This window comes from Hypanus sabinus, unplaced genomic scaffold (genome assembly GCF_030144855.1).
Source record: "Hypanus sabinus isolate sHypSab1 unplaced genomic scaffold, sHypSab1.hap1 scaffold_95, whole genome shotgun sequence".
NCBI lineage: Eukaryota > Metazoa > Chordata > Chondrichthyes > Myliobatiformes > Dasyatidae > Hypanus > Hypanus sabinus.
Genome location: NW_026781804.1, coordinates 1,083,017 through 1,095,956, shown reverse-complemented (window position 1 = coordinate 1,095,956; position 12,940 = coordinate 1,083,017). Strand labels below are relative to the sequence as shown.

The following is a 12,940-nucleotide window of genomic DNA, read 5'->3' as shown; positions in this document are numbered from 1 at the left end:
TTGATGGGTCGAATGGCCTAATTCTGCTCCTATGCCTTCTGGTAACCTCAGACTCCCCTCACCATCACCATTACCACCACTGCAACCTGTGCAGGTTGGTCTCCTTTATCAGCAAGTTATCCGGCAACATGTGCATGAATGTTATGTCTTTATTGTATTAATTTTAATCACTGATCAATGCAGAAGTAAAACAGTGGTACATCCTCCAGTAACACAATATCATTGGATGCATAAGAAATACAGAAATAATTGGAGCCACATTACAGGAACACTAATGTGTCTTTCATTACTTTGATTAAAGCCATTATTACATTGAACTGAGAAATAATGCAAATCGGTAACTAACAGAAGAGTAACTTGTTTGTTAATAAGCTACAGAGATGACAGAAGAACAACCAGATACATGCTCATGCAGATATTTCACTGACATTTAGATTTCCCACCATCTTCCCAGAACCACCACCTGGTGCCCCACTCCACACCCCACGAACACCTCACACACGTCACCACCGTCCATCAGCCTGTGACACGTTGGAAGATCACAATCTGACACTTTCCTTCTCACTTTCCTCCCCCACTGTCGTGTTCACTCTTGGACAGGACGTGCTTGCAGGGGAGCTGTTCCATCAGCATCTCACGCACCTGTGGACAGGGGTGTCAATGGTGAAGAAAGACAGTTAGACCGCACTGTGTGGGGGTCAGGACAGCAGAGAGACCCTCCCCTCATCACCTACAGAATCCATCACTTAACACCAGGAGATTCCCTTCTCCTCCACACCAAGAACTGCACCAGGAAAACTCCATTCCTTCCTAATCAGACAATTCCCATTCGTCTAAAATAACCATCCGCCCCTCACCCCCACCCACAGGAATCATTTTCCCCCACACCAGGGGAACACTCTTCCTCACAAACATGCAAATCGGTTTGTCTGGACAGTGTGGGAAATCGCCCCCACCCGCTCCCCCAGCACGTCAAGTGGAATCCCGTTCACTCCCTCCCCAGCAGCCAGACCAGGTGAGGGGAGCAGCTTAAGAAAAAGCTGTTTCTGGCTGACCCAGTTGCCACAACAAAAGGCATAAAGGTTCAACGTTCAAAGTAAATTTATTCTCAAAGAAGGTATCTGTCACCATACACAAACCTGAGATTCATTTTCTTGATGCAATTCGGAGTAAAACAGCAAAATACAACAGAATTAATGGAAAACTACACACAGACTGACAATGAATTGCAAATGACAATCTGTGCCAATAAAAAATGTAAATAAATAATACTGAGACACCAGTTGTGAAGAGTGCTTGAGAGCGAGTCCATACGTTGTGGAATCAGTTCAGTGTTGGGGTGAGTGAAGTTATCCACACTGGTTCAGGACTCTGATGGCTGGAGGGTAATAACTGCTCCTGAACCTGGTGGTGTGTGACCTACACTCTGGTACCTCCTTTCCGAGGGCAGCAGTGAGGAGAGGTGAGGGTCAAGCGGAGCAGCCACAGTGTAGTGGCACGAGGAGGCTGATGGAGTGAGAGCAGATCTCTCGATCAGCATCAGTGAGGAGGGACAGGTGAGGGTCAAGCGGAGCAGCCACAGTGTAGTGGCACGAGGAGGCTGATGGAGTGAGAGCAGATCTCTCGATCAGCATCAGTGAGGAGAGGTGAGGGTCAAGCGGAGCAGCCACAGTGTAGTGGCACGAGGAGGCTGATGGAGTGAGAGCAGATCTCTCGATCAGCATCAGTGAGGAGAGGTGAGGGTCAAGCGGAGCAGCCACAGTGAAGTGGCACGAGGAGGCTGATGGAGTGAGAGCAGATCTCTCGATCAGCATCAGTGAGGAGAGGTGAGGGTCAAGCGGAGCAGCCACAGTGTAGTGGCACGAGGAGGCTGATGGAGTGAGAGCAGATCTCTCGATCAGCATCAGTGAGGAGAGGTGAGGGTCAAGCGGAGCAGCCACGGTGTCGTGGCACGAGGAGGCTGATGGAGTGAGAGCAGATCTCTCGATCAGCATCAGTGAGGAGAGGTGAGGGTCAAGCGGAGCAGCCACAGTGAAGTGGCACGAGGAGGCTGATGGAGTGAGAGCAGATCTCTCGATCAGCATCAGTGAGGAGAGGTGGGGGTCAAGCGGAGCAGCCACAGTGTAGTGGCACGAGGAGGCTGATGGAGTGAGAGCAGATCTCTCGATCAGCATCAGTGAGGAGAGGTGAGGGTCAAGCGGAGCAGCCACAGTGAAGTGGCACGAGGAGGCTGATGGAGTGAGAGCAGATCTCTCGATCAGCATCAGTGAGGAGAGGTGAGGGTCAAGCGGAGCAGCCACAGTGTAGTGGCACGAGGAGGCTGATGGAGTGAGAGCAGATCTCTCGATCAGCATCAGTGAGGAGGGACAGGTGAGGGTCAAGCGGAGCAGCCACAGTGTAGTGGCACGAGGAGGCTGATGGAGTGAGAGCAGATCTCTCGATCAGCATCAGTGAGGAGGGACAGGTGAGGGCCAAGCGGAGCAGCCACAGTGTAGTGGCACGAGGAGGCTGATGGAGTGAGAGCAGATCTCTCGATCAGCATCAGTGAGGAGAGGTGAGGGTCAAGCGGAGCAGCCACAGTGTAGTGGCACGAGGAGGCTGATGGAGTGAGAGCAGATCTCTCGATCAGCATCAGTGAGGAGGGACAGGTGAGGGTCAAGCGGAGCAGCCACAGTGTAGTGGCACGAGGAGGCTGATGGAGTGAGAGCAGATCTCTCGATCAGCATCAGTGAGGACAGGTGAGGGTCAAGCGGAGCAGCCACAGTGTAGTGGCACGAGGAGGCTGATGGAGTGAGAGCAGATCTCTCGATCAGCATCAGTGAGGAGGGACAGGTGAGGGTCAAGCGGAGCAGCCACAGTGAAGTGGCACGAGGAGGCTGATGGAGTGAGAGCAGATCTCTCGATCAGCATCAGTGAGGAGAGGTGAGGGTCAAGCGGAGCAGCCACAGTGTAGTGGCACGAGGAGGCTGATGGAGTGAGAGCAGATCTCTCGATCAGCATCAGTGAGGAGAGGTGGGGGTCAAGCGGAGCAGCCACAGTGTAGTGGCACGAGGAGGCTGATGGAGTGAGAGCAGATCTCTCGATCACCATCAGTGAGGAGAGGTGAGGGTCAAGCGGAGCAGCCACAGTGAAGTGGCACGAGGAGGCTGATGGAGTGAGAGCAGATCTCTCGATCAGCATCACTGAGGAGAGGTGAGGGTCAAGCGGAGCAGCCGCAGTGAAGTGGCACGAGGAGGCTGATGGAATGAGAGCAGATCTCTCGATCAGCATCAGTGAGGAGAGGTGAGGGTCAAGCGGAGCAGCCACAGTGTAGTGGCACGAGGAGGCTGATGGAGTGAGAGCAGATCTCTCGATCAGCATCAGTGAGGAGAGGTGAGGGTCAAGCGGAGCAGCCACAGTGTAGTGGCACGAGGAGGCTGATGGAGTGAGAGCAGATCTCTCGATCAGCATCAGTGAGGAGAGGTGAGGGTCAAGCGGAGCAGCCACAGTGTCGTGGCACGAGGAGGCTGATGGAGTGAGAGCAGATCTCTCGATCAGCATCAGTGAGGACAGGTGGGGGTCAAGCGGAGCAGCCACAGTGAAGTGGCACGAGGAGGCTGATGGAGTGAGAGCAGATCTCTCGATCAGCATCAGTGAGGAGAGGTGAGGGTCAAGCGGAGCAGCCACAGTGTAATGGCACGAGGAGGCTGATGGAGTGAGAGCAGATCTCTCGATCAGCATCAGTGAGGAGAGGTGAGGGTCAAGCGGAGCAGCCTCAGTGTAGTGGCACGAGGAGGCTGATGGAGTGAGAGCAGATCTCTCGATCAGCATCAGTGAGGACAGGTGGGGGTCAAGCGGAGCAGCCACAGTGTAGTGGCACGAGGAGGCTGATGGAGAGAGAGCAGATCTCTCGATCAGCATCAGTGAGGAGGGACAGGTGAGGGTCAAGCGGAGCAGCCACAGTGTAGTGGCACGAGGAGGCTGATGGAGTGAGAGCAGATCTCTCGATCAGCATCAGTGAGGAGAGGTGAGGGTCAAGCGGAGCAGCCACAGTGTAGTGGCACGAGGAGGCTGATGGAGTGAGAGCAGATCTCTCGATCAGCATCAGTGAGGAGGGACAGGTGAGGGTCAAGCGGAGCAGCCACATTGTAGTGGCACGAGGAGGCTGATGGAGTGAGAGCAGATCTCTCGATCAGCATCAGTGAGGAGAGGTGGGGGTCAAGCGGAGCAGCCACAGTGTAGTGGCACGAGGAGGCTGATGGAGTGAGAGCAGATCTCTCGATCAGCATCAGTGAGGAGAGGTGAGGGTCAAGCGGAGCAGCCACAGTGTAGTGGCACGAGGAGGCTGATGGAGTGAGCGCAGATCTCTCGATCAGCATCAGTGAGGAGAGGTGTGGGTCAAGCGGAGCAGCCACAGTGTAGTGGCACGAGGAGGCTGATGGAGTGAGAGCAGATCTCTCGATCAGCATCAGTGAGGAGAGGTGAGGGTCAAGCGGAGCAGCCACAGTGTAGTGTCACGAGGAGGCTGATGGAGTGAGCGCAGATCTCTCGATCAGCATCAGTGAGGAGAGGTGTGGGTCAAGCGGAGCAGCCACAGTGAAGTGGCACGAGGAGGCTGATGGAGTGAGAGCAGATCTCTCGATCAGCATCAGTGAGGAGAGGTGAGGGTCAAGCGGAGCAGCCACAGTGTAGTGGCACGAGGAGGCTGATGGAGTGAGAGCAGATCTCTCGATCAGCATCAGTGAGGAGGGACAGGTGAGGTTTTATTTTGCCGCTGACCCTCAGTACCCGACGTGGTGGAGGCAAAGTGGTCGTCAGGGCAGTGGAGTGCTCCTCCTGCAAGGGGTAAGGGTCAGGGAACCACACGGTCTTCCTGATGACTACAATGACAAGAGGTGCACCCGGCTGCAGCTCCTGACAGGCCAGGTCAAGGAAATGGAGGTACTCTGCATCATCCGGGAGCTGAGAACACCAGATGTGAGACTCACTGACCTGGTCACACACAAGGTGCAGGCTCCGTGACCACTGGGAAAAGTAAAGGGAGTCAGCAGTTCCCCTGTGGCCATTCCCCTCACTAGCAGCTACACCTCTATGGATACTGTCGAGAGATGTTCTTGCAGGGACCAGCAGCAGCACTGTGAAAGGATGTGAGGCTCAGAGGGAAAGATTGCAGTCAGACAGGACGGGAGTGATGGGAGACTCGGTAGTGAAGAGGGGAGCAGACAGGAGATTCTGTGGCCAGAGGAGAGATGATGGAATGGTGTGTTGTCTCCTTGGTGTCAGGGTCAGGGATGTCTCTGAGAGCTGAGGAATATTCTTGAAGGGTCCTGCAATCATTAGCATTCATTTCATGTGGACTAGGTTATTAAATCAAGGATGTGATGCTGAGGCTTTATAAGGGGATGGTCAGACAGCACTTGGAGTATTGGGAGCAGTTTGGGCCCCTTATCTCAGAAAGGAAGTGCTGGGATTGGAAAAGGTCCAGAGCAAGTTTACAAGAAAGATCCCAGGAATGGAAGGGTTAATGTACAAGGAACATCTGATATTTCTGGGCTGGTACCCTCTGGAGTTTAATAAGAATGAGGGAGGATCTCATTGAAACCTATTGAATATTGAAAGGCCTAGATATAGTAGATGTAGAGAGGATATTTCCTGTAGTGGGAAGTCTACGACCAGACAGCATAGTCTAAGAATACAAGGACGTCCCTTTCGAACAGAGATGAGGAGCAATGTCTTTAGCCAGAGGGTGGTGAACCTGTGTAATCCATTGACACAGACGGCTGTGGAGGCTGGATCACTGGGTACATATAAAGTAGAGATTAGTAAGGTGATCGAAGGTCTACGGGGAGACGGCAGGAGAATGGGATTGAGAGGGAGAATAAATCAGCCATGATGGAATGGGAGAGCAGACTCGATGGGCCGAATGGCTATTTCTGCTCCTATCTTTTACGGTGTTATGGCAAACAACTAGAGGTCACTGTACGAGCTGTTACTGACGACATACAGTTTGTAAAAGGAATGAGATCCTAAGTTATTACTCTACAACCTTTAGGCTCCGGATCCATAAGACATTGGAGCAGAGTTGGGAATTTTAGTCCCTTGAGTCTCCTTTGCCATTCCATCATGGCCGATTTATCGTCCCTCTCAACCCCATTCTCCTGCTTTCTTTCCATTACCTTCGACATTCTGCTTCGTCAAGAACCTATCAACCTCCTCTGTACATATACTCAATGACTTAGCCTCCACAGCATCTGTGGCAATGACTTAGCTTCCACAGATTCACCACCCTCTGGCTAAAGACATTTTTCCTGTTCCCTGTTCAGAATGGCAGAGAGCAGTGTCTATCCCTTCCCGATAAACGGTGAATGACTCAACCCAGAAACGGTGACACCGGAGTCACCGGCAACTCTCTGTTTTCCATCACCACCCAACGTAAGAGATAAGAGCAGAATTAGGCCTTTGACCCCGTCACGTCTCCCCTCAACCCCTTTCTCTTGTCCTACACTCCCCACGATAGGAAACATCCTCTCCATATCCACTCTCTCTGGGCTTTTCAATATTCGATAGGTTTCAATGAGATTCTCCTCTCATTCTTCTAAACTCCAGTGAGTATAGGTCTGGAGACATCAAACATCCCTCAAAGTGTTAACCCTTTCATTCCTAATATCAATCTTGGGAACCGCTTCTGGGTCCTCTCCCATGGTAGTACACCTTTTGTATACTCGAAGTGTAGTCTGACCAATGTCTTATAAAACCTCAGCATTACATCCTTGCTTTTGCATTCTTGTCCTCTTGAAATGAATTCTAACATTGCATTTGCCTTCCTTACCACTGACTCAACTTGTAAATTGCAACAGGCGGACCTTTGGGGAATCCTGCAGGAGGTTTCGCTAGTCACTGAGTTTTCAATTTCCTTCCTATTTAATAAATAGTCCATGCTTTTATTCCTTCTGCCAATGTGCATGATCGTGCACATTATATCCACAGATCTCAGATTCCCCCTTAAATCTGGGAAATAATACCCACTGCATCCCACAAACAATGGACTCACCTTCAGGGACTCATTCTTCACCTCATGTTCCTGATATTTATTTATTATTGTTATTGGTTCCTCTTTTTATATTTGCACAGTTTGTTGAGTTCTGCACTCTGGTTGATCACCCTAGTTGGGCAGACTTTCACTGATTCTGTTATTATCCCATAGATTTATTGAGTATGCCCGCAAGAAAACAAATCTCAGGGGGTGACAGAGACGTACAGTACGTTGATCATCAATTTACTTTGAACTTTGAAACTCAGTGACGTCTGGGAACAGAGCAAGGATAAATGGGGAAGGGCAAACTTTGCAAATGTGGAGCGGTGACAGGGAGTTGGGGGGATTAATCCCAGGAATGAAAGGATTAACACGAGGAGTGTTTGATGTCTCTGGGCTGGAGTTCAGAAGATGGGGGGGGGGGTGGGTGAAATCTCACTGATACTACCGGACAGTGAAAGGCCTGGATGGGGCGGATGTGTAAAGGGTTTCGATGTGAGTGAGGGACTCCCGGATCCAAGGACACACCTCTCGGGAAAGGGACGTCTCTCTGAAACTGAGATGAGGAGGGATTTCTTGAGCCGAAGGGTGGTGAGTTTTTTGCCACAGTTGGTGGTGGAGCCAAGTCACTTGGTGTATTTATGACAGAGATCGATAGCTTCTTCATCAATAAGAGGGTTAGGGTTATGGAGAGAAAGCGTGAGAAAGGGGTTGAGGGGAGACGTGACGGGGTCAAAGGCCTAATTCTGCTCTTATCTCTTACGTTGGGCGGTGTTGGATAACAGAGAGTTGCCGGTGACTCAGGTGTCACCGTTTCTGGGTTGAGTCATTCACCGTTTATCGGGAAGGGATAGTCACTGCTCATTGAACAGGAATGACCAAAGCCACATGAACCACAATCTCCAGCCTGGGAATAAATGTGGACTACATCTCTCACCTGACGGATGTAGGCCTCTCGCTCCTCGGGGTTTCCCAGTTTGTTCTTCCCAATAATGAACACTTGGGCACTGTTGATCATCTCCTCACACTCGTCCTTTGATGGGAGCCCCTTCACTGGAAGTTTGAGAAAAGTCCTCAGTCAGACCTTTGCCGGAGCAGGTCCAGAGGCAGCAAACCCCCAGTGTGAGGGTGGTGGTGGGGGTGAGGTCGGTGAAACAGGCTCTGACTCCAGAGAATGCAAGACCATGACATCTGCACAAACCTCGGGTGAGGGAGAGGGGGTAGGGGATGGAGTGGACTGGGGAGGAGCTGGGGTAAGCTGACTTTGGCAGCGGGTGAACAGGGAGGTAGACTGTCCGGGTCTAATGCTGAGCATCAGTGACCCTCGGAGATGAGACGTACAGATTGTCAGAGAGGGATGGTGGAGTGGAGCGAGGTAGGTGTGGAATGAGGAGCTGTACACACCTGTACACAAAGGTGGGTCTGAGAGATTTACACAAACTACATGAAGGGTTTAAGGAGGCCTCTCCCAACACTGTGACTGTATTTGCTCCCAGTCATCGCGGGCGGTGTCACAGGGTGTGACTGGGATCCAAACTGGACTGAAGACACCCCCACCCTCCCCTCTATCAAACAAAACTTGATACCTGAGCACGTCTCTTTCTCTGGGCCAGAGGACGGCTTCCGGCTGGTCCCTTTGGAATTCAACGGATCTGGAAATTAAATGAAGAAATTAAAAGCGGTTGGCAGAGTCCAATCGACAAATTCGGATGTCAGACTGGGACAGGAGGTGGGGGAGAGGAGTTAACTCAATGACCCTGACACACTCAGTCTCCCTCTACTGACTCTCCCTCCTGAGCATCAGTCATTGTCCTCAGCCCGAGTCAGAATGAAGTTCAGGGATTGAACAGGAAGAGGAAAATACTCTTCGACAATCTCCTCCACTGACACCAGATCGTGTGGTGGACAAACCCAGCCCAGGTTCTCCAGTCATTGCTTCCTGGGTTCCCACAAGTTCAAACCTCTAACCCACACAGTCCGTCCGTGTCATTCACTCCTCCCTCTTTAGTCAATCCTCTTCTTTCATCTCACTTCCCATCCCCCACTCTTTACCATCCATCTCTCCTGTCTGAGTCATGGAAATCTCTCCACTCAAGCTACCCCATCCCACCGACACAACTCGCACCATTCACTCCATCTTTCTCCTGCTAGACACTCCATCCCTCCCTCTCCCAGACACCACCACACCGTCTCCTCAGTTCGTCTGCTACTCACCCAGTACATCCCACTTTCCTCTATTACTCTGTCCAACAACTGGGATCCCCTTCCCTCTCCATCCCGTCACAGTTCCTGCCTCTCCTCTCTCATTCCTCACCAGTCTCTTCCCTCTGATCTGTCAGTCTTCCTCTCTGACCTCTCAGAACATCTCTTTCACCGTTACTCCATCACTCTCTGCTCAATGATCCCTTCTCAATCTGTCCACAAGGCACAGTTCCTCACAATCTCCCCCCCCCCACCCACAGACCATCAAACCCAACCCCAACCCTGATGAAGGGTCCCGGCCCGAAACGTTGACTGTTTACTCTTCCCCATAGATGCTGCCTGACCTGCTGTTCCTCCAGCATTTTGAGTGTTTGCCCCAATCCTGAACCTATTCATCACCCCACGATACAACATTTTCACAAAGACTCATCAAATCACCACCATTCTCCGATGCCCAAGACCCCCAACACCCTCTGATGCCCAAACACTTCAAGTACCACCCAGTAACCTGACGTATGAGAGCCCTGCCCCATCTCTACACAACGTCCCATATTCAGCAGGTGTCCAGTGTGTTCCCACCCTCTATCTGGGCTACGGTTCTCCAGACACCCATTCCGATCCCCACACAATGACCAGTCCCCAATCCCTTGGCCACCTCATCCCAACTCCACCCATCTGACCAGCCCAGTGTCAGCCAGTGACTCCCTGAACCCCACTGATCCCTGTCACATCCTCACTGCCCTTCTTAAACAACGGAACAACATTCCCCTCATTCCAGGCACCAGTGGGAAGCAATGAAGCAAATCTGATCTGCACTGTCCAGCTGTGGACCTGTGACTCTTCAGCATCCCCATCTTCTTCCATCTCTTCCCCCCTTCTCATCCCTCATTCTCCCTTCCAGTCTGCATTTCCCCTCCACTCAGCCCTCTCTCCCACCCACTTTCCCATACATTTCTCCCACTTCCATCTCTCCAGTAACCATTCTTCCACCCCTCCCCTCCCTGTCACATTCCCCTCTATTTCATTGTTTGCACTCCCTCCTGCCCTCCCCTTCCTTCCCAACTATCCCTCTTTCCCTTCCAGTCACCATGGCTAATGACGAAGCAAATGCCCCCACAAGAGCTTCTGATTATTTCTTCCCCACCCTGCTACAAAGTCCAGGCCGGGCCCCTGGGGATTTATCCAAGTCAACGTGCTCTGAGGCTGCAAATACACAGGCCTACTGGACCAGGCTCCAGACAAGGAAACGTGAACCATTTCCTGAGGCCGTGAACGCTTCTCTAATCAGAAGCAGGGTTCAAACTGACCGCATCGTTCACATCCACTGTACTGCACACCTAACAAGTGAACCAGGCTGGGAAACAGCATCTTCCCCCGGGCTGTTAGACCTTTTAACACCCCACTGCCATCCAGCACACATGTACACCCTGTCTAAATGCCCTGCACCCCAAACCCCCACACTCCCCAATTCACAGATACATTCTCATCCTGCACAGGTCACTTTTCATCTTTAACATATTGATATTGCTGTTTGTTTCAATATCACAGTGTCAGTAACAATATAGTGTTTTACATAAACATTCACCTCTCTGCCTTCAGGCCATGAAACTCAGGGACAGAGCTGGATCGTAACAATGTGTACTGTGTATCGATATAGAGGACTGTGCAAAGCCATTAGGCGCACAGATATATGTATATATGTGTCCCCCCATTTACAAAGGTAGAGTGTTCCTATGAAACCTTTCTTAAGCCAAAATGGCAGAAAGCAAAGAACCATTAATTTATACAGGAAACATTTTCATAAAAGCGAAAATCCTCCTTGTAATGCGAAAACAGGTTCCTAATGTAGGTCTTTTGTAAAAGTGAAGTGGCGTAAAGTGAACATTCATAAAGAGCTCAGGTGCCCAAGAATTTTACAAAGTACTGTATTTGTCAATGCCAGGCAGAGAGTGAGTTTGTAAATCTGACGGGAGTACAGGATGGAGCACCATGGTAGAGCAGGGGGACAGGTGGCACAGAAGGAGTGTTAAGGTGGATGGGGGTGGAGATGTGTGGGTGAAGACACACACAGCCCTGAAACACCAGGGAAGGTCATTCGAATTCCAAACAATTGGTTTATTGATCATTAAAAACTGTCTATTTGGCGCTTCCCTCCCATGCCCCTTGCCTTTCTCCCCCATCATGATTCCCCTCTCACTGCCCCCTCCCTCTCTCAGTCCACAAAAAGTCTGTTACCTGAATCAGGTTTATCTTCACTTACATGTCATGTGTTACGTACTCGTGACACATGACAGTGGTGCCCTTGTCACGTGACTGGGTTTGAAGTTATACTGGACTTGAGGTGATGGTCTTGTGATGGTGGAATGGCGTCATTTTCCCGCCAGTAGAGATCATGTGACGGGTTTTTTTTACAGGTTATAAAAGGTAGACCCCACCTTGTGAGGAGGGGCAGTTCGTGGCTGGATTTGCCAGGCTGACTTCATGCCACTGCGTGTTTTAAGTGATGATGCAGTTTCGTTGAAGGATGAAGTTTTTATTTAATGCCTAAAGTTTAAAAGGTCATTGCCAGCAGGTTCTTTACGATTCTGCTAGTTCGAGACAGTGGAGAGTGAAGATTGGAAGTTCTGAAGTTAAAGATCGAAGAGAATCGCTTTCTACGGTGAAATGGGGGCGACCTTTGTTTGATCCTTATTTGGAAGGATTTCGTTGACTATCTTCGTGTTAATCCCTAGGTTTAACTAGAAAGGATTGAAGGTAGTGGAGAAGGAAAGGTCAGTGTCTTTAAGCCGTTCTGTTTCGTAAATTCTTCGTGGGAAGTTCGACGTCGGGGATCGGAGCAAGCGACGTGAAAGAGAACCTAAATCGTCTTATAAAGTCTCTGCCTTTAAATGGACCGTGAGTATATCGAACTTTTGGCAGTACCACTTTAAAGAACTGTATTGGCAATAAGACTTTAAAGAACTGTTTTTGCAATACCACTTTAAAGAACTGTTTTTGCAATATCGCTTTAAGAACTGTTTTAAGCTGCCGCACCGCAGCTGTTTCCGGTTACAGTAGTGTTTTGGGGGGTTACTTTTGGGGGGTTTGTTTTCTGTGTTTAATAAACGTGTTGTTTGTTATAAAAAACCCTTGCCGAACTCATATTTATTGTTGCCTGAATACGTAACACATGAAATTTGCTTTTTTTTGCGGCAGTACATTACAATACATAAAATTGCATCTTTAAAACTACCGCAGAACCGTGGTGTGCACGTTGACCCCACAGGAATGATGCTTAATTTCACTATATCGATGTGCATGGTTGAACGTCAATACACTTGCGACTTGAATCAGCTCATGAGAGCTTCCAGGTTACAAAGTTATGGAATGACACACTTTCACGAGACTTGGTACCTGAGGCTGTATCTCGAGCTGGGTCTGAAGAAGTTTCCTGGGAAAAATCTCCAGTGGATGACCTTCCAGACTGTTTCCCTGTGGAAGTCCCAGGATCTGGGAGAAAGGAATGGAGAAACAGGAGAGTGGAAACACAGAAACAGATCATCAGGCAAGACATGAGTCTGAGGGAAAGGGGACGGGGAGTGTGAAGAAACCAACATTATCCATCTCCCTACACTGACTCTCCCTCCCAAACCACCATGACTCCAGGTCTCTCTCCTCAGCACGAATTTCTGCAACTGAACATGGCAATGAGGGATCCCTTCAGTGAATCCCACCACCATTTCCCGA

The 12,940-nt window shown here is 50.4% G+C and overlaps 1 protein-coding gene across 1 annotated transcript in view; it reads right to left on the bottom strand.

Moving 5' to 3' along the window:
- Positions 1–510: 510 nt before the first annotated feature.
- Positions 511–12,940, bottom strand: part of LOC132390553 (uncharacterized transmembrane protein DDB_G0289901-like) — a 263,023-nt gene continuing 250,593 nt past the window's right edge. Inside the window, exons 22-25 of the mRNA XM_059963165.1 lie at positions 12,608–12,703; positions 8,599–8,664; positions 7,950–8,065; positions 511–642 (exon numbers count right to left, since the gene is read on the bottom strand). Of these exons, the coding sequence (XP_059819148.1) occupies positions 562–642; positions 7,950–8,065; positions 8,599–8,664; positions 12,608–12,703 (359 nt within the window). The 3' untranslated portion in view covers positions 511–561. The remainder of the gene's footprint in view (positions 643–7,949; positions 8,066–8,598; positions 8,665–12,607; positions 12,704–12,940) is intronic.